At 38.5% G+C, this 21,775-nt stretch overlaps 1 protein-coding gene across 5 annotated transcripts in view; it reads left to right on the top strand.

Annotated features, from left to right (window-relative positions):
• The window catches only part of SPIN1 (spindlin 1), a 46,884-nt gene extending 35,860 nt beyond the window's left edge, over nt 1-11,024 (top strand). For all 5 annotated transcript variants that reach the window (XM_027742583.2, XM_027742578.2, XM_027742581.1 and 2 more), the window contains exons 4-6: nt 4,003-4,256; nt 5,261-5,494; nt 7,274-11,024. In XM_027742583.2, the coding sequence (XP_027598384.1) occupies nt 4,003-4,256; nt 5,261-5,494; nt 7,274-7,473 (688 nt within the window). In that variant the 3' untranslated portion in view covers nt 7,474-11,024. The remainder of the gene's footprint in view (nt 1-4,002; nt 4,257-5,260; nt 5,495-7,273) is intronic.
• Nucleotides 11,025-21,775: the final 10,751 nt, after the last annotated feature.

The following is a 21,775-nucleotide window of genomic DNA, read 5'->3' as shown; positions in this document are numbered from 1 at the left end:
AATTTTGAGGCATTTAACTTGAGCATCCAGCTAAGTTTTATGTTAATTTAGCCTAGTTCAATTGTTTATTATTTAGTAAAGGTTTTTTTTATGAAGCCAAGATGATTTATTGTGTGCTTCTCTCTGACTTGTCTGAGAATGAGGCAGAGTAGTAGAGAATTGTTTATATTTATAGTTTAACACAAATCAGTAGGTTATCAATGATGATGTAATACTATATGCTGATACTACTCTGAGCCAATATGAAAGACCATGAGTTAGTAATGCACACTTTGTCACTGATTTAGTTATTAATTTAGTTGCTCTCATTTAAAGAAAAAGAGGAAGAAGCCTACTGGCACTCAAAGGCCGTTGAGATTTTGAATCAGCTTCAGAAGGTTTGCAGCAGAGGAAGGAACAAGGCAAGACTCAGTAACTGAGGATGTGATAGAATGAGCAGTGTGGATGAGCCTTCTGAACTCTTCTTTCCTAAATGGTAGTGAACTGTTGAGCCTTTTGGAGATGGTTCCTGTGGGTATAGGGCAGTTCTTCCAAGTGCTCTGTCAGTGGATAGTGGTGATCTCTGCTAATAATGAAGCTGACCTCACTGGCATCAGATCAGTCAGTAAACTCCAGGATCTCATCCTTTCCACCCTTGGTGTATGAGGAAAGAATACAAGAAATAGTACAACTATGAAAGTGCTTTCTTTATAGGCTCTCCAGATTTCATGTAGTTGGCAATTCAAAGACTTTGAGGTTCAGGTTATACCTGCTGCAATTTAACTACAAATGAACTTAAACATTTTGAGATTTTGATCTTACTTTATGCTAAAGTAGTTCTTGGTTTCTGCAACATGTGGAGCTGAGATTCACAACTGAATGATGGCTTTTGAGGGAGTACAGAAAGTACTTTAAAACTTCTGTCTTAACCTAATGTGGCTCATAGTCTGAATATTATGAAAAGAAGTTAATAACAGTCTCTCATCAGCATTCTGCTATTAATGATAGGCTGTAATAAGATCACAACTGCATTAAGTTTTGTGTCCTATTTTTAATAACTTTTCTGCTTAGCACCGTGAAAGACTTGAAAGTGTCCTGACCACTGCTGCTGTACTGCCTTTATAATGTCTTACAGTTTTCCTCCCAGTTTTTCACAGTTGTGCATTTTTGGCATATCTGAGGGGTGTGGTTTTCTTTCACCCTTCTGGGTTTGTTTCTTTTTTTCCTTGTGGTGTTTTTCTGAGGTGGGATGATCAGGAAAAAAAAAAAACAAACCATCAATCGACCCTAAGTGGATGACTTTATAGGTTATTGGGAATTTCCATTCTCCTTTTTAAAGGACAACTCTCTGGTAATGGTTGATTTTTCTGCTGCCAGTCCTGTGCAGTTCTGCACAATGTTGGTTTCCCTGGTAGCAGCTGCCAAATAAAAGTTTGTGTGAGGACCATATAAACACAGCTTTAAAACCTGGAGAGGTTTCTTTCAGGCTGTGCAGTCTATAGTATCTGGCTCTGATAATGAAACTTTTCCATGTAACTAGGTTTTACTTAACAGCTTACAGCCTGCAAGATAAAGAAGAGGATCTGAAACTTTTGGGAATCAAAAGGCCGTTTACAATGAGGGTGTGTCTGATGTGTCGAGCTATTTCCAGGACTTGCTCATTTCTGTTTCTCCTGGCTCCATGTTTTCCATGTCTAAATGTTCTCTAGTCTTCAAGAGCAAATCTCTATGGAATTTTAAAGATAATGCTAATGAAAGAGAAGGGGAAAAATTGCATTGGATCTTCTGGACGTAGCATTATAGAAAGTTATGAATATTTGTGTTACTTGATGTATCACAAAAATAACACACTGCTGAGGAAAAGAGCGTTGGTTACTTGTTTGTCTTACATGGAAGTACATTCTATATTATTTATTAATATTTAACAACTTATGCTTGCTTTCTTACCACATGTTCAGGATGCAAGAAGTAGGCTTTCCTTAGTAGTTTTCTGGTTTGACTGCCTCATTTCTTACAGAATGAACTGCTGCAAAAGAGAGTGAGCAGCTGTTCAGTAACACACCCTTCAAACAAAAATTTGAACTGCAGGTACACCTGGCGGGTACTTGACTTGTAATTAAATTTGTAATGCATTTTGCTCTATGAGGCATTTTAAACATAGTTACCCATTTGAACTCAGTTAAGTTCTCTTTTTCCATAATTTTTTTTAGAATGGGTGCGAAACTTTTCGCCTTATTGTTCCGACTCAAAGTGGATTATGCTTTGTAGGCAGAAAGTAAAATTGACTATGAAGTTGAATGAATAGTATTATAATCTTTTTCAAAGGTGAGATGATTAGCAGCATAAACTGCTTAAACTAAATAAAGCAATGTCAGTTTTAACTTTTATCTTTAGTTGTTTTTATTCCCTTTAAAATGGAGCAGTGATTCATAAGAACTACATGAATGAATTACATACAAGACAAACTCAATTTTACTGTGCCAAGAACCAGCTCTCTGTTCTCATTTTGTAGAAGTAAAACATTACTGACACTTACAATTAGAAATGCATATATATATATATATGTAAACTTGAACAGAATTGGAATTTGAAAATGTACTTTAGTTTTTGCATAAAATTAGAACCAGATTTGTGGGAGAGTCTCTCTTTACAGGAACTCCCACCTGTTCCAGTTGTCTGTGCTATCAAAGTTTGATCTTCGAAAAGCTCAAATGATCGCAAAAGTGAAATTTGGCAAACGCCTGTGCTAAGATCTTCATGGTGAATTAAAGCCTGGAGGTGGTACAAGCTACTGAAGGAATCGTGTGTCTTGCTTTTTATAGTTATGATTATATCTTTAGCATTAAGCATTCCAATATCACATAGTGAGTGCATTATTCTGAAGGAGCGTTTCCAGGGTTTCAGTGGTGTGGTTGTTGCCTTCTTTGGATCATGTAGAGAGTTCTGAGGGAGCATTCATTGTTCCTGGAGATATTTTTCTTTGATCACTACTTCTAATCTAAGGAAGAGTGTTGTCTTCTGCAGCTGATACTCTTCTGGATGTTGCTTTTAGGCATGCTAGTTGTGTGCATAGATTACTGCCATTGAAAGGATGTGTGCTACAAGTAGTAGCGCAAAAATTGATTTTACAACTAGTTGACATTCAGGAGAATTTTGTATACTGTCATAATGTCCCTTAGTTTCTTCTATTTGGATTCAAAATTGCCAATTCGTGTTTTTAATAACTGGATAGAACGAAACTTTTACAACAGTTTCAGTGATTTGAAACTGTCAAATAGCTTACGTCATGGTTGATCAGAACAGCAACTGCTATTCACCAGAGGGAATTTCCATGCCAATTCTGTGAAAATAGCAGAAGGATAAAAAAAATATATTTAATTATTTTCCACATAAAGGAGTATCTCTTTTGTGGCCATTTCCATCACGTGCAGTTTTTCATTTCCCATATTAAAAGGAGCGATACAGAAGTGTTGTTGCTACCATGTGTCTTTAAAAATACTCTGAGTCAAAAATATCTGTAAATGAAGGAGGCTAAATTTCCTTCAATTGAAAACAGGTTTGTTTTAGGGAAAAAAACAACAGCTTGGAAGAATTTTAGTCAGCCACTGATAATGTTTGCACTGACTTTTGCCTCCTGGGACAGGAGTTGTTTACTGTTCTAAAGAGAGCAACAAGCTAGTAAAGTTGTAATACTGCCAGGTAACCTTGTGCTGTGAGACCTGATCAGGTGAGTTTTACTTCGGACATTCAGTGTAGCAAGGAGCAGAATAGTTCTTTTGGCTTAAGCAAACTAGTTTTAGAATTTGCTGTTAGGAAACTGACCGTTTGAAGCACATAAAAAATGTTTCACTACTTTTTAGTGTATTTTTCTTTTTTCTGATACAGTGGGCTATGCTTTATGCCCTAATTTGAATAAAGGTGCGCTAAGTTGTAAAATATATTGTGATGTAAAAGCAGACAACTACTTTCTGAAGTAGAATTTGTATGTACTTGTTTAATATTAATGTTTGTATCTGTGCACAGAAAACATAGAAACAATGTGGGACCCAGCAAACCTATTTCTCAGCCACGAAGAAACATTGTAGGCTGCAGGATACAGCATGGATGGAAGGAAGGGAGTGGACCTGTAACGCAATGGAAGGGCACAGTTCTTGATCAAGTTCCTGTAAATCCCTCTCTCTATCTCATCAAGTATGATGGATTTGACTGTGTGTATGGACTAGAACTTCACAAAGATGAAAGAGTTTCAGCACTTGAAGTTCTTCCAGACAGAGTTGGTAAGCATTTTAGTTTTTTTCTCCTAAATTCATAGGCGTATAGGCTGACATTCATTATTAAATGTTCTCCACTAATCTCTGCAAACTTCCCCCAAGATAACACCTGAATGCTTGATGGTTACTAGTCAATTTCATTTTTGTCTCATGACATGTAATCTAAAATGCTCTTAATTATTTTTGATTCCACGAAGTTTTGATGATACTAGTGAGTGCAATTGCTGTTTTCAAGTGGTGTGCAGTATATTCTGTAGGGGTTTCTTTTGATTAACGTTGATGTTTCTGTTGAAATTTCAACTGTAAGACATCTTGACTGTGGTGCGTATTCGTGTTCGTGTGTGTCTAACAGTAATAATGTCACATAAGTACATGAGGAAAACCTCGTGTACTTCCCCCAAGTACTTTTAATAATGTGGGGAAGGCATTTTCTAAATGAAATAACTTGATTAGTAATAATGCTTTTTGATGTTCAGAATTAGCACTGGATTGTTAAACGACAGTTTTTCAAACCACCAGGTTTGATATTTACTCAAGTAAATACTAGTTTATAAACAGAATAAGCTGTTCCTTCTTCTAAATGCAAAGCAATAGGTAGCAGTCTGTAGAGTGGAATTAGGAGGAACCAAACCTCAGAGTTCCATTAATAACATCATAGAATTGTTCTGTGGTTGGCCTGTCTTTCTCTTCTCCCATCTACCTCTCACTGTGCAGTGTCTAGTTAAAATACAGAGAGTCTTTGCTGCTGTGGCCTCAGTTGATCTCCCTTTACCTTGCATTATGATTGTTTCGTCATAGGGGGAGCACAGTAATACATTGATATTTTAACTACATTCTGAAGTTTTGTAAGTCTTCAGTAGTAAACTCTCTGGAATGGACAGTGTTCGTTTTGTGTATGAATTAACTAACTTCCCATCGGATGATTTATGTATGAATAAGGGTAAAGATTATTTTTCACAAAGATACATATCTGTGCTTTTGAATGAACTTGTGAAATGCTGTCATTTCAGCTTCATCTCGAATTAGTGATGCCCACCTGGCAGACACAATGATTGGTAAAGCTGTGGAACATATGTTTGAGACAGAGGATGGCTCAAAAGATGAATGGAGGGGGATGGTTTTGGCTCGAGCTCCTATTATGAACACGTGGTTTTATATTACCTATGAGAAAGATCCCGTCTTGTACATGTACCAACTCTTAGATGATTATAAAGAAGGTGACCTTCGCATTATGCCTGATTCAAGTAAGTAGGCCAGTTACTGTTTTATTCTGGCAGCTTTTTGTACTAAACATTTGTCTGTGTTTATTTATGGACAGGAGAGCTGACAAACAAACACCTTTTCTGTTGCTCCCTTCAATTTTATTCTTTTTAAGTATCACAACTTATTCTTTGTCTTAACTATTAGAAAGGACTTGAAATGTATTTTAAGTCTGCTTTGGTTTCTTCCACTTTTGGGGGTGAGGGCAGGGAAAGCTTATATGCTTTCTTACCACTTCAGTACTAATGGCTTTTAGTGTACTTTTCCCTCTGTGCTCTCCACAAGACTATTGACTGTTGATGCTTACCTGTTTTCTAAACAATTCTGAATATTTGCTTCCTTCCCTGAATGTGAATGCTTCCCAGATATTTTGACTTGTGTCCTTGAGTCAATGATTGGATGTTAGTATTTCGGAGTAGTATTTCTCAAATCAGATTTTAGAATACCTGGAAGTAGTTCTGTAAATTTTTTGGAACTTGCCATAATACTACAACTAAAATTTCTAGGGTACTGTCTCTTCTCAAATATAGGCTTTGCATATGTTAGGAGACCAAATTGTAGAACCTTTCTTCTAAGCTTTTTTTTTTTTTTTTTTGGTAAGGGAAAAATGTATCACTGGATCTGATACTAAAACTTTGTCTGCACTTCTAAGTGAAAGTATATGAGTTGAGCTTACGTCTTTGCCAAGAAAGACTTTTCCCATAAAACTGATATTAAGAGGAAAATAACTGTGTGACAGTGGGACTGAAAAAAAAAAAGAGAAACTTCTCAAGTTTGTGGAAGAATTTTCAGTGTGAATACAAGGCAATCTATTCATCCCTTGGTGGGGGTTTTTTATCTTTTGAGAATTCTTTCACAGCTCTCAGAAGTGAAAATAAAATGAGTGGGGTCTGTAAGGGATTCTTCATTCAAACTTGGAGCAAAATTATTAATTTTAAAGCTTATTTCCAGAATAAAAGCCACATCAGATTTGACAACCGCTTTAGAACGTTTCTCACTGGAATGCAAACCACAGGTTTGTCTAAATAGGGAACAAGATAAGAGGAGCTGAGAAGGAAGGTGTGGTTAGCTTCTGGTTCTCCGTACAGTAATTTTTTTTACCTTATTTCATACTTTTTCTGTGATTTACTTGTAGCCAGTCCCTTGGCAATTGGCCTGTTACAAATCACGCGTTCTGGTGTCCAAATTTACCATAGGGTTCATCTAAAATACAAGGATATTTCTGGTTAGGTTTTGCTACAGAGGAGAAAATAGGCTTTACCAACAGCATTGTTCAAACATGGAGTCTAAAGCCCCTTTTAGTAAGGAGTTTGCACCTACCACCATTTCAGAAGAGATGGTTTTGTTGCAGTGGCATGCATGCACTGAAAGTTTGAATAATATCTGTGGGAAGAGGGAGGTTTAGTTTGGCTACCTTTTTGCTAAGGAGGCCCAGTGTCTTTTCCTGCCAGTGGCTTAAATTCAGGTTATCCACAGCCATTTTCTATGACTTGTGCATAAGTGTTCCCGTCAAAAGATTTACTTCTCTTACCAATCAAAGTGCTCTTTTTGTCTTCCTGCAGTATTGCTTGAGAATTTTTTCTGCAACTACTTTCTAGAAACATGGCAACTGTTAGGTGCTTGTCTTAACAAAATTAATTTTCTACGTAATCTATTTACAACTTTTAATTGGTTTGTATGAGTTTTAAAGAAGACTATGCAGTTGTCTTCTGTGTTGCGAATTTTATTAATGTCTACTAAAGCTTGCTGGATTTATGTTACAGATGATTCACCTCCTGCAGAACGGGAACCAGGTGAAGTTGTGGACAGCCTGGTAGGCAAACAAGTGGAATATGCCAAAGAAGATGGCTCAAAAAGGACTGGCATGGTCATTCATCAAGTTGAAGCCAAACCATCTGTCTATTTCATCAAGTTTGATGATGATTTCCATATTTATGTCTACGATTTGGTGAAGACATCCTAGACGTCATCATGAACTTTTGCCAAATTTGTGGAACTATTAAATGTAAAATTTGTAGACACAAAGACTTGACTGCTTTCCAGTTTAATGAAAGCTTAAATGTCCCTGCGAACCCACAATCTCTGCCAGCAAAAAACTGTTTTGTTCTGAGTGATACAAACATGACACATTTTGTGTAAAACAACTCCTTTTCTTGAAGGAAGTCAATATGTTTGGGCAGGAGGGAGTTAAAAGCAAAGAACAGCTGCAAATTCAAGCTGTGTGAAGTTGATCTAGTATTGTAATCATTAATCTAAATTTTTTCATAGATTTTTACTTTTTCTTCAGCCTTGCACTCACTTGTTCAACTACCACATGAAAGTGTAGTTTGATATTTGATACGCCTTCTTTTGTAACATTAAATTTAATTTCCTGGATACTGGCAGTCCTTGTTTTCAGGGTTGGGACAGAGGTGATTTTCCTGAAAGGTTTAAACAGTTTGTGCAGCGTCAAGGAGTGCCTAACTCAAGTAACATCAATCTGCTGTGTTTCTACCCTTTATTTCAAATTAAGCTTTTTAAGAACTTGCAGTATGTGGAAATACTTGTGCATTTTTTACTAGTCACAGGGCAGTAGGATATCAAGTGTTTGAATTATGCACCTTTCAGTGAAAAGGCTTTAAACTGTAAAAATACATTTAATCTGTATAGCCAGTTAATTAGAAAATGCAGGTTAATGGCCCATATTTACAAGATGTAGGAACCAGTAAAATACATGCAACAAGGCTGCCTTCAATCCTAAATGTTGTACTTCTTTCTTTGTTATACACACTTCTTAGCAAAACCCAAGTGCTTGGTGCCACAACTTTAACAGTATATATGCTACTTCAGAAGACTTTAGACTACGCATTGGCATCAGTAGTCTCATTTAATATCAAAACCTAGCAACCTGAATGTTTGTGTGTGGACTTAGAAGCCTAACAGTAGTTAATATTTTACATGTAAGTACAATGTCACGCCAGGGGAGTGGGAGGGGGTGTCCTCTTGCATTGAAAATGTAACTTTGGAGAAGGAGAAGCATTTTTGTTGCCTTCTGCTCAGTCTGTTGCATTCCTTTGTGTTGGTTTGCTTTTTAATCATTTCGGTTCAAGAAGGCATCTTCCCAATTTGTTCTTTTTCTGGCTTTTCCACATAAGGAGTGTCCGGACAAATCTACAGTTTAAACCTGTTGTTGCCTTTTGTGGTGTACATTGTACTTGCTTTGAGGTATGCTGTTAACATGAGCTTCATTCTATGAACACTAGAGTTCTGCATGCCAGTGGTGTACTATCTAATGGAAGCTGTAGGCAGTCTCAGTGGTTCAGTCATCTGCATTAGATTGTGGATGTAAATAGCAGCCCACAACTGCAAAATCCTTTCACGGTTTTGATCTTGCAAGATAGTTGTAAATGAAACTTAGGGTTTCTTAAGTGTGGCAGCTTTTAAAAGTATCAGAAACGCAACAACGATCCAGTACAGCAACAAAATTGTCATGTTACGTTGAGGCAGAGCTCCGCAGGTTTCAAAGAACTGCTTCACAGGAATACAGTACATGAAGACAGACAACACTGTTGGTGGAAGGAACAAATACTCTGATATCCAACCATATGCCATTAGTGGAAGGATGCAGGAGAAGTGCTGTTAATCAGAGGACAGAGGTCTGGATGACCTCTGTTGTTGGGTATTCTTGATATTGAAGACTCAGTGGTTTAAGCCCCTTTCTGTCCATTTTTTTTGCCTGATTTCATATTTTAGCCTTAAGGCTTGTGCCTCATTATGCTGTTGAATGGTAATAAATACTCTCCGTATAAATATGATACCTTAATTCTTTGTCCATCGCTACTATATTGCAGTATGTCCAGTATTTCATCATGGGCAACCAAAGGCAGGCTATTGTCTTTCAGTGAATAGCTTCTTGATGCAGTCCTTATGCAGTAAGTACCTGAGTCGTAAACGTTTCTTGTGTTTGAACAAAGTGAGCAGATTTGCAACACAGTGTTTTCATCCTGCAGATCTGTTGTGTTTTCTATTGACTCTTAAGAGTCCTGCATGTAAATCTCAAAGCTGAGCCTGGCTCCATGAGCCCAAGTCGATATTTGTGGCACAGGAATGAGTGAGTGTATTGACTATACACAAGATACATGAATTACCTAGTACACTGAACTTTGGGCTATATATCTGAGGAATATAAGGTTTGTTTTGAAATATCTGAGGTTTAGGTCTACTGGAACAGTTTTAGCATTAGGCTTGCATTTGTGGGTTTTCTGCAAGCCTCTTGAATACACCATGTATTCTGCCAATTAGAGTATAATCTACAAACTGTTAAATTTAATGGTTGTTTTTCAGTGTCCCCATTGTCTGTTGTGTGGATATTTTCTTTTCACCTTTTTTTCTTTTTTTTTCTTTTTTTTTTTTTTCTTTTTTTTTGATAGCTTAAACCACCTTTTTGAGGCTTGAGACTAATTCCACTCCCTGCCCATCTGCTTTGGGCTTTGTTTTAGGCTCATGTTTCAGATCTGCATGCAGTGCTTGCGTTACCCTGGTAACTAAATGTTGGTTCCTTGTTATAGGGGTTCAACATTACTTTCCAAAATCACATAGGGCTTGTGATGGCACAAGCCATGGATCTTTGTATAAAAGTTATTCATCTTTCACATTTACCTGCTGTAGTATTGTTGTATATTGTGTGTGTGCGTGTGTGTGATGTCAGGCTGCCATGTAAAACTTTCTAAAAAGGGAAAAAAACACAACTTAAATGCAGACCATCCTTTTTTGCATGCTTAGAGGGTTAGAACATTCAATGTAATGAACTAAAGTTGCATGTTAAAATGTTTAGGTTTTTGTTTTGTTCTGTTTTTATTTTGTGTTCAGTTTTTTGTGAATTTGCTTATTGTGTGGTTTAATGGTTGTTAGTAGGATTAAATGCACCGGTGAGACGAGCATAGTGCCAACGGAAGGTAATTTTCCAGTTGTATGTGTCATACAGCGTTTGAAGGGACCATGTATTCTGTTAAAGAAAAAATAAAATCTCACTTGAATAGCAAAGCATTACATTCTTCTTCTTTCTTTTGAGTGCCAAACCCTAAACTATGTTGGAGTAAACGTGGGGAAAACCCTTTTTGTTGCAATAGGTGGAAGCCTTCTCTAAATGGATTGTTTAAACATGGGGGCTTTTATCTTCAGAGAGAAATAACTAGTTGCGTCAGGGAAATTAATTACAATAGAAACAGTTTCTGGTTCCTTGAAAATGCTGTGCATTTTGTATTTTACATCATTAGTGCAGTTAGGATGGTTCTTGGTATGTGTATAGTTCAAAGGTCTTCGTGTTCACATTTTCAAATTAGGTAGTGAATTCATCTTTAGAGCTTGGTTTCATTATTTTTATTTTATTTTGAACAATGTAGGCAGTTCCCTGTTCTCTGCATTTAGAAGTATAAACACTTTAAATCTGTTACTTAATTCTGTAAGTAATTTTTATAATTATGATGTAACTCTATCCTTAAAACATTTAAAATAAACCCTTTATGTGCAACTTAAGCCTGTAAATTTGTTCTCATGAGCAAAATGTAGTGATGTGATTTCCGATTGTGAAGAAGCAATTTCCTAATTTTTTGTAATTAAAAGGATTTGTTATTTTAATGATGAGCCATGTAAGCTGGTATAATAATTGCCCTATGAATAAGTTTGCTTGCAAAGCCAAATCTTTATTCTTTTTTTCAAGGAAGTAAAAATGCTGGTTGGATGGAATTTGACTAAGGTAAAGCGTAATATTAAACTGTATTTCACTAAACACAGTAAAACTCCCCTCCAGGGGACTGTGCAGGTCTGTGAAGCAGTCTCTATTTCTAGAGGACACAAAATATTTCAGCAGTGGCAAACAGCAGAAGTGTTTGGCAGTGTTTTGGTGATACATTCATCTGCTTTGAATTAATAAAACTCACAATTCAATTAAGCGTATTTTGCTGGTGAGAAAATGCAAAGTTGATCCAAATTAGAGGTGATAAGCAGAGAAGAAAGCATCAGCATGTTGTATATTTTATGAAGTCCTACAAGTTGTTGTGAAGACTTTGTATAGTTAAATTACTGAGGCAGACTTTCCATGTTTAACAGGCTTTCTTTATTACTACCTGTTTTCTGATAATATAGGGTGCATGGCACTTAAGGACATGATATAGGCGTGGACTTTGTAGTGCTAGGTTAACAGCTGGACTGGATGATTCTGGAATACATTTTAGGCACCAAGATCTCTAGGTGTATACTGGAGAACCTGGAGCATGCCAGCATGCAGTTGGGATCAATATCCAAGCCTCTTCAGTTCCCCTAGCTCCCTGTCGCATTGATAGTGTCTGGTTGCCTGAGACACTGGTCCCAGTGAGGGTTTATATTGTGTACATCTGTGATTAGGGAGAGTCTAAGACTTTAGCAGGAGTATCACCTCCAAAAACCAGGTGCTTATCTCTGTGAGCTGGCTACAATAATTAGATGTGCTGACGTTTTATGACTAATGCCTGAACCTGTTCTGTATTACCAAACTTCTGATAAACCAACTTCAGTTTGGTGGCATCTTCCACTATAACAAAAAAAAGAGGAGCCTTATAAAAGCAGAGGTGTTTTTTGTTCTCTGTTACTGCAGGAATGAAAATGCTCCTGAAAGCTTGGTTACTTAGGAGCTCACTTAGAAGCAGCTCTTTTGCCAATGCTTTGAAGACAGTAGTGTTCCACAGATGTAGGATGGTGGTAGTAGGGGTCCTATCCAGAGCTACAGCTTTAATACTACTGTACTGTGTTTTCACATTTGTCAGGTTCCTCCTTGGGCATATGAACAGGTTATATTTGGGGGGGGGGGGGAATGAAAAAAGCTGCTCTCTGTTCAGTGAGTTATTTATTTTTACATGAATTTTATTTTTTTTTTTATATTCATGCTGTAAGCAGTTGATGACATCAGGGAACTCCGTTGTTTTCTGGAAAGGATAAACTTCAGTAAGGATGTTTTGGAAAAGGCTGGGTTGCTGCAATTTAGGATCATTAAGGTCTAAAAGAAGAAGTAAGAACAGATCAAAGAAACTTATAGGTATGTTCTTTCATTCTCAGCCACTGGATAATAGATTTTCACTGTTTTTACACAGTTAGAAGCTTTTTTTTTTCAATCCAACTCTTGTTTCTTTTTCAGTAAGTTCCTGCCTTGGAACGGTACAGCACTTAACTCTTTGCCAATATCAGTACCACACTGGTTTAATTTATTTCAGAATTGGCAGCCTGAAAAAGTTATCAAGCTAGTGAGCATTTTTTCTGCTCTTCCCACTGCCTTGTGAGTTTCCTGATTTCCAAACTCTGAGTGTAGAGCTGCATATGCACAATACACACCTGTGTATGCTCAACAGAAAGCAGCTGAGGTCTCAGCAGTGTAAGGTGGTGTCAGCACTCCCCTATTCTACTTAGATGTTAATTACAAATTTCTGCACAGTATCCTTCTGGAATCATATATGATTTGCATGACTTCACTTGTACACAACTTGTGTAAATGGTTTTTCAGCCTGACAGTTTAAAAACCTCTCTGCTTTGGCACTGGTTCCACCCACGCCCATGCAATTAATCCTTAAATTTCCTTGTATTCAATGGGGTCTGACATTTACAGGTCCTTTTTGACTATTTTGATGTCGTGCTGTTCCTCAGGTCTAAAAGACTGATCTGTTCAAAGCTGACTTTAGTGATGAAAATGGACATCTGCACATTTACTTTGATTTGCATAATCTCATCACTTCGTAAGGATGTTCCACCATGACCTCACATGTGAGAGGCATATTTTTGTCAACTAAAAAAATCAACACAACAGTACTTTAAACACTCATTCATGTTGATCAAAGTGGTTTCAGATAAACTGACACTATTTTGGGAGGGGAGAAGAGTTTTTTTTTCTTTCTTTTTTCAAAGATTGTTCAGTGACAGGGCAGCATTCTTCTGGGTTTTGGGCTGATGCTTCTTAGTCCTGCTGCACTAACTAGCTACATATGGTGTATGAAATGGACTGTGGGATGTCTGCTTAAATTATGTTCATAAAGACCTTTACCACTGGAGCCATGCACTGGGAACACTGTCATACTTTCCATAAAAGCTGTCATTAATTTGATTTTTCAACACTGTTTACTAACTTCTAGCCGTTTTTAACTTGTATTTGTCTAACTTAAGCTCTTATTAATTTAATGAGTCAAAACAAAATTAACCTTTTAATCTGTAAGAGCAAAATAAATCAACACTAATAGCAGAAGCACTAGAGAAGATAAAACGATTCTAAGGTTATGCCTAAAGTGTAGAAAGGATAGCAATTTTTGCAAGCAACTTTTTGCTACATTGCCACACATTTCATCATGAAAGTTGAAACTGAGTCCTGCTGGGAATCCTCAGTATTTCCCAGCATTGTTCACTCATTGGGTTCTCTGCCTTAAAAGGATATCAATTCTGCCTGGCACAAAATTCCCTTCTATTGTTAGTGTGGCTCAGCATATTGTCTACTCAGAAGCTGGCAGACAAGAAGTAAAATGAAAGGGCAAGTTACAGTGCAGCTTTATGAAACAATGAGGTAAAAAAGCTAACTACTCTGATTCAGAACTTCTGATGGTAGGGGGGAAAAAAAAAACAAAACAGAAAATAACGAAAGGACCCATTATCTAATGATCATGAGCTGCAAATAAGAGTTCATTCTAAAAGAACTGAAAGTAAGACTAAACAAAAGGATGCTTATAGTGTGTAAGAAATTTATTAAGTTTTACTGAAGATAATAAAGATTAATTATTGCTCACAAGGGGCAGTGCTTTCTAACACTGTAGATACAAACATCCTGGCCTTTAACTTCATATTGCAAGACTAGAAGATGCATAGCATTTTGATTCCACAGATTTAGTCTACTACATGGAAATTCTCATATTTAAAATAAACTATGCAGGCAAATGGCCCAAATTAACATCATATGTGCTCCAAATTCTGAATTTTTACTTCCAACGAATACCACTCTTGCGGATTACAAAATTACAACTACCTAAAATTGCTACTAATTGTTACTATGTAATCATACTCCTCCAGATAATCTGAAAGTTTGAAAAGGAAGATCTGAATTGCTTCAGATTTTTAAAGAATACGATCATGTATTCAGGAAGGAAATACTTGAAGAGTGCTGAAAACTTCACCGCAGAAAGCCAGTGATGCACTTCATGCTTTGTTTTGAGATGCTCCTTCGTGGAATATAAACATTTTTTTGCACTCAGCATAGGTTCTGGAGTGCAAAGATAAGTGATGCTGATGAGTATGTCTTTTTGAGTCAATTAATAACAAAGAAAATATGCACTGTGCTGTTAAGACAAATTTGAATTCTGTAGACCTTTGCTTTTCGGTAAACTATCACTGCAAGCATTTTAGAAATAACTAATGCCATTTCAGTGTTTGTTTGGGTTTTCTCACTGGGATTAGTCACTAACCTTGAATGGCTGCCTGGCAGAGTAAAGGTGCAGGGTAACCACCAGAGTGCCATGGAGTGAAGTCACCTGGGACTGAAACCTGAACTGCCTTTGAGGATGGCAGTGAGACAGCAGGCTCCTGCACGGTATGGCAGTGACTGAACCTGCTGTTTACTAGCCTTTCTACCAGAGCTGTAAGGATATAAATAGTTCTGAAGCAGTAATCTCTTATGCACTGGGCCAGGTTAAGGTTATCCCACTGTGTGGTGCTGTCTTTGCAATGTGATTCACAACAGGTAAGGAGGGCTCTGTCTTGACGCTCTGGTACTGGGGGTGTCCTGTCACACTCCAGGTTTGTTACTTGTTTTCAAGATCCAAATTCAGAAAGAATTTGTGCCTCAGCCAACTGGAGGTGCAGAATGAAATGTGGTCTTGCTGCGAACACTGAAGACTTATGCTTTGAGGCTTCTTTAAAACTTAGCTGTCTGTTTATGGAGACAACATGTAGAGCTTCCAGGTCCTTGCATCCCAAACCCAACTTCCTGCCTCTTCACCATGTCCCATTTGCAGTGGTCTGTTCCTGTGGCTTAGCCCCACAGCCCTCCCTGGAGCATCCATTTCTCAGTTAGCAGCCTTAACAATCTCTTGAAGGAGATGATTGAGCTACAGTGATTCCTCTTCTGAATTGTTTCAACCATAGCACAAGTTTTGAGTTGAAGTTATTATCGGAATGCAAGAACTTAAAATAGGTGTAAATTGTAATAGTATGAATGCCAAGTGCTGGCAGCAGAAAGGTTGTAGGGGTGGCCTCTGTGAGAAAATAGATGGGGACACAGCCAACCCCAACAGTCCCACTGCAGGACACAGCTGAGCCCATCAGCCAAGCTAATGGCACCTCTGGAAAGAGTAATAGAGAAGGGGTACAAAATGCTGCAAGACAGCTGTGAGAGAAATGTGACATTATGTGAGAGCAACAGCCCTGCAGACACCAAGGTCAGTGCAGAAGGAGGGGCAGAAGGCACTGCAGGCATCAGAGCACAGGCTCCCGTGCAGCTCGTGGTGAAGCCCATGGTGAGGCAGGCTGTCCTGCCACCCCGAGGGGACAACACTAGAGCAAACATCCAAGTGCAGTCACTGCAGGATCCCATGCTGCAGCAGGTGGACATGCCCTGAAGGAAGCTGCAGTCTGTGGGAAGTCCACCCTGGAGCAGGATCCTGGCAGGACCTGTGGCCCTGTGGAAAGGAGCCCACACTGGAGCAGTTTTTCTGGCAGGAACTGCAGCCCAGTGGGAACCCACACTGGTGCAGTCTGTTCCTGAAGGACTGCAGCCCATGGAATGGACCCACGCTGGAGCAGGGAGGAAAAGTGAAAAAGCGTGAGGAGGAATGAGGAGCGACAGCCTTCAGCTGAAACACAGGAAGTTCCAGCTCATGAAGAACTTCTGTACGTTGAGGCTGGCAGAGCACTGGAACAGGTTGCCCTGGAAGGTCATGGAATGTCCCTCTCTGGAGACATTCAAAACCTGCCTGGACAAGCTCCTGTGTCACCTGCTCGAGGTGCCCATGCCTTGGCAGGGGGAGGGGACTGTTTGATCTCCAGAGGTCCCTTCCAACGCCAACAATTCTGATTCCATGAAGGAGCAGCAAAGATGAAGTGTTATGAACTGATCACAACCCCCATTTTCTATCGATGGGGAGGCACGAACATAGGCTCACAGACCCTTAGGATCGGCAATATGTCCAATTTATTATTTAAATCAGTTAACTTTTATACAGTTCAGTTTGTTTGGGGCACATGCTTATAAGAAGGTGATTGGATAGCTCAGTCTGTGCACGCGTCTCATGTCTCCAGTTCACTGGACCTGATGTTCTGTCCACGCGATCTGAAATCATCCTTGGCATAGAAACCTCTTTCTAATTAATCTGCTTTTAGGGTTTTACTAAATTTGCAGGTGTTTCATTATCTTCAGTTTCTCAAGGTTTTCTTTCTGTAAACATATTATGTTCTCAAACTTTATAATTAGACACACAGCTAACAAGTATAAGCATCACATATTTTCACACAGTCTATAAGTATAAACAATACACGCTTGACACCTCCATGGCAAGCAAGGCCTACAGAGTGCAGGAAAAATTGTTCACAGAAATCTCTCTGTCCCGGCGACAATTTTCCAGCTCCCTGCACCAGTTGGGAAGGAGGAGGTAGAAAATTCCGTAGTGAAATTGAGCCTGGGAAGAAGAGGGAGAGAAGCTATATTTGGGTTGGTCTTTCTTTGTTACCATCCTTCCCTATTTGTAATTGGCAATAAATTAATTTTCCCTAGGTCAAGTCAGTCTTGCCTGTGATGATACTCAGTAAACAATGTCCCTGTTTTTGTCTCAACTGATGAACTTTCTCAGCACGTTTTTTCTCTCCCTGTTCTGTTGGGGCAGGGGACTGAGAGAGTAGCTGGGTGTTTTCTGGCAGTCATGCAAGGTTAACCCACCACACTAGCATAAGGATTCATCTACTCAGCACCCATGTGTATGATTATTTTTTTTTCCCCTGGGCTAAGATGATATTCTACAGAATTGAAAATCCAAATCTCATAAGATGACTCAGGTTGGAAGAGACCTTAAAGACCATCTAGTTCCAACCTCCTGCCTTGGGCAGGGATGCCCATGAAAATTATGTGATTATATGAAAATCAAATTTAATGAGGCACAGGCTAGCAGGTAACACCTGAGTCTTTGGCATCTTTCAGTCTCCCAAGTTAAATGTCATTTCAGAGCTCTGAAATACAGTCACTGTTTTCTTAACTGATCTTCAACCAAGGGAACAGGTGTTATATTCTTAGGTTTTGGTTTTGGTTTTTGGTAGTGGAGTTTTTAACCTGTGATAGTCTTCTAGTGACATTGCTCTCCCAATTATTTCTCTGCTTCTAATGGTTTTAAAATTAGAGCATGTGATACTATAGGCTAGGAAATATTATGTATTCTGAGAATGTCTGTGCAAAGGGAAGGTCTTTGGGATCTTATAGTGGTTAGATAAAGCACGAGCAATTTAAATGGCAATCCCAGCCTTAAAATAACATTCACTTCATACAAACTTACATTGGCTTCCCCAGGACCTGTTCCTTATTTTGCTAGTGAAGGAAGATACAGAGGGTGAAATGAGAATGGGGGCAACACAAAACCAAAGCTGAATACTCAAAGTATGCTCTGGTTGTATTGGTGTCACATTCTGAGTGTGTAATGAACATAACAATCTAACAAAACAATAGGTCATTTCAAGTGTATCCCTTAAAGATGAAGCTTGAAAATGTATTATTAGGCTGAAATGATGCCATTATACATGACAAGCCTTTTAGTAGTGTCCTTTCCCTTTCTGTAAATAAAAATAATATAATCCTTTTGTTCTTTAAAATATAAACCTCTCCATAAAAACTAATATTGTGAATGTTCTCCTGAAATCACTGGTTTGATTAAATCACTCAGTCAATCTAGCTGGAAGAGAGGCTGCTTGAATAACAGTCTGAACTCAAATGAAACTAGAGCGGAGTTTTACTACAGTGTTCTTCCACTTCTGCAGGTACAAATGCTGTTCCCTGTTGCCATGCAGCTGCTGCTGTATTAGATGACTCTGCTTTGCTTCCCTGTTGTACCTGCTTGGGAGTCAAAAATACTACAGCACTGGTATTTAGACTATATGGCACTATTTGGCAATTTGACATGCACTGGTCAGGATAAAGTTAGATGAAAAGGATGGTTGAATCAGGCTTCTCATACTGCAAGGAGAAATTCGTACACCTTTGCTATTTTCCCAGTGTTCAGCACTGCTAATTTTTAAATAGAGAAAATGAAAACAATATCCCCCTAGTTGCTGCACTTCCTGTAACAGACTTTTGACATAACTAGAATCTACTAATAGATTTCAGTATTTCCTGATTAAAAGGAAAAATATTCCTTGTAAACTCTCAAATCCAGCTAATATAGAAGTATTTGTAAGGGCATTCTTTCATCCTTGCTGTATGTGCTATTGTTTGTTTACACCAGTAACTCATGTTAAAGTGGGACCCAGGGCTATGTTCCAAATGTTTGTTTAAAAATTGTTGTCATGGAATTATAGAGTCATAGGACATACTGATTTGGAAAAGACCCACGAGCACCATCTAATTCCAACTGCTCGCCCTGCAGAGGACACCCACAAGAATCACACCATGTACCTTAGATGGTTGTCCAAACGCTTCTTGAGCTCTGTCAGGTAAGAATGACAAACTTTGTCCCAGTATCTCTCTTATTCAGGAAAAGTAAGATTACTTACCTCACAGCTAGCCTTTGGTGTCTGCTGCAGCATGTCATTAGGTACGAGACAGTTTGAATAACATTAATATAATTGTAATTTTAAAAACCACATGTGCTGCTTATTTGGCTAAATTTTCCTACTTGAAAAAGTGACAGCGATTTTTCTTTTGTGTTTGGAGGTTATGTAGGGGAAGTAGATCCGAGAAGAGCTGTGGATGAACCTTCACTAAATATCTGTACCACTGCTGACTGTGTAATAATGACCCATGTGTCTGGGTCTCGTGAACCCAGCTGAGGTAAAAGTGTTCCAAATGTGTCAGCTCTGAGGAATGCTTTCAGTATCTAATAACTGCTTTAGTTGGCAGGTTGTGCATGGTAAAATTTAAATTTTTTTGGCTCAGTAATTCCTTGTGTACTGGCTTTTTTCCACAGCCCATTGGTTAAAATGTTTGATTGATACAAAGAAGCTTGTTTTGCTCTTTTCCCGCTGTGTACGCTGTGGGAAGTGGCTTTACCTGTTTCCTCATCGATAACTCCGATTATAATAACTCTCTGCTGTAAAGCATGTTGTTATGTATTATGAAAGTGAATTTAAAAACCCAGCTGTTTTACCTAGTTGTATCAATGACTGCTACATATTTAAGTCCTCAATCCACTGGTATGTAAGAATAGCAGTACTTGAAGTCAAAAATTCCAGTTTTGATTTTGTACAGGAATAAACTGAGCACACGTCACCTCCTGCACACACACCTTTCCTTTTGAGGTCTTCTTTTTGGAACGTGTTTTTTCTTCTACCCACTTGACCCCAAGATTTTTGTTTATCCGCTGTCACTTTCTGTCCTGATTGAGAGGAACAAGGTATCATTTTAAATACTTGAAAATGTGAGAGAAAGCCCAAAGAAGAACCCCAGAAGTAACATAGCAATGTTGTGGGTTTTTTGGTAGCGTTCATCAAAACTAACCACCTGGTTGTAGGGTCAGCTTGAATTGGGACATGCCTTCATCTGCCCTTCTCTTACCCGTTTTTCCTTTTATCATGCAGATATTGCTAATTAAAAACTGTTTTCTTCTTGTGCAAAAGAAAATAGTTTAAAAGAAATATTTAAAAGAATGTTTAAAAGAAAATAGTTCATTCATCATTATTTTCTAAGAGATATTTTATATGCAAATTAATCATTACAAATTAGGCCTTTTTATTTATGTCCATGTATAAATTACAATTCTGATATTCTAGTGGAAAAACAAGAAGAATTGCTTAGGTATTTGAAAAGTGGTTTTTATTCAAATGCAGCCTTTCTCCATTTTCGTGGACTATTGGGCTATGTTGTTTTCAAACTAAAGTGTCTCCTTCCATTACAGGAATGATATTTTAAACAACATAATCCTCCCGTCTTTCACATCTGTCATCAATCCTTTCTCCAACTTTTGAGTGCTGTGTTGTGCTGTTCCCCCCTTCAGACTTCAACCTGACGTCAGAAGTAGAAGAAAGAGGTGCTGTGAATGTTGCACTTCTTAAAACAGCACAAATGAGAAATTAGGCTCATCTGAGTCTTTGATTTGCCATCGCCTGCCTCTGGGAGACTGCTTGTGAAAGGATGGAGCCGAAGCCTTTGAAACCTGTAGAATCACCAAAAAGCAGAAAAAAGTTTCCATGCAAGTTCAGGCTACCATAGGTTCACTGTTGATATTCCTACCAATTTCTCCTTCAGCCAGTGAAAGTATATTTTCTCAGATATTATGAACTGAAGCAATAAGGTTCAGTGTACACACAGTTTTAGTGTGAAGTATTCTTTTGCTAGCTCCATTAGGCACTTTGAGTATCCATTATAAACAATAGAATTGGTTCTGGGAGGTTCTGATAATTTTTTAAAGATAAATTCTCTTCTAATTGGGTATTGTGCAATGAAAAGGAGACAATGTGGGGTTATCACCCTACCCCAATCCTTTAATTAAACTGCAATTTAATACCTGTGTGGCCAAATCATCTTTAATTTCCTTTTTGCAGGTTGCTTTAGGCAAAAAGAGATTGCGTATTTGTAATACAATGTCATTTTTATTAATTTCTAACTCAGTATGAGCTGGAAGAAAAAAGCATTATTCAACCCAAGCACACGATAAATGCACTGGAATAAAATGAGAATTCCTGTCATCTGCTTGGACAGAGAATAGACAGCCCCCTTTTATAGCCAGAATTCAGATGATTTTCCATGCTGTGAAAAAATTCAGTGCTGGACATCTGACAATAAAGAAGTTTGGTGCCAAAGCTGGCCAAGCCTTGTGGCGAGATATTCAGGGGAGAGACGGTGGAGACCACGGTGAGCTGAAGGGGCCCGATGCTGGTGCGCAGGCGATTACCGCTCAAACTTATCTAAAGTTCGGCGTCTTCAGCACGGCTTGAGCTGTCCGTGCGTCCTCAGAAAGCCGATTTGGCCCTTGCAGGAGCGAGGGGCAGGGGCCGGGGCGGGGCCGCGCCCCCTTGGCTGCCGGGCGGGTATAAAGAGGCAGCGCCGGCGGCCGTGGGGTGCTGAGGTGTGAGTGTGGCTGGGCTGGGGACAG

This window comes from Pipra filicauda, unplaced genomic scaffold (genome assembly GCF_003945595.2).
Source record: "Pipra filicauda isolate LSUMZ 115617 unplaced genomic scaffold, ASM394559v2 scaffold107_size2268652_pilon, whole genome shotgun sequence".
Taxonomy (NCBI): domain Eukaryota; kingdom Metazoa; phylum Chordata; class Aves; order Passeriformes; family Pipridae; genus Pipra; species Pipra filicauda.
This window is presented reverse-complemented; position numbering and strand designations above follow the sequence as displayed.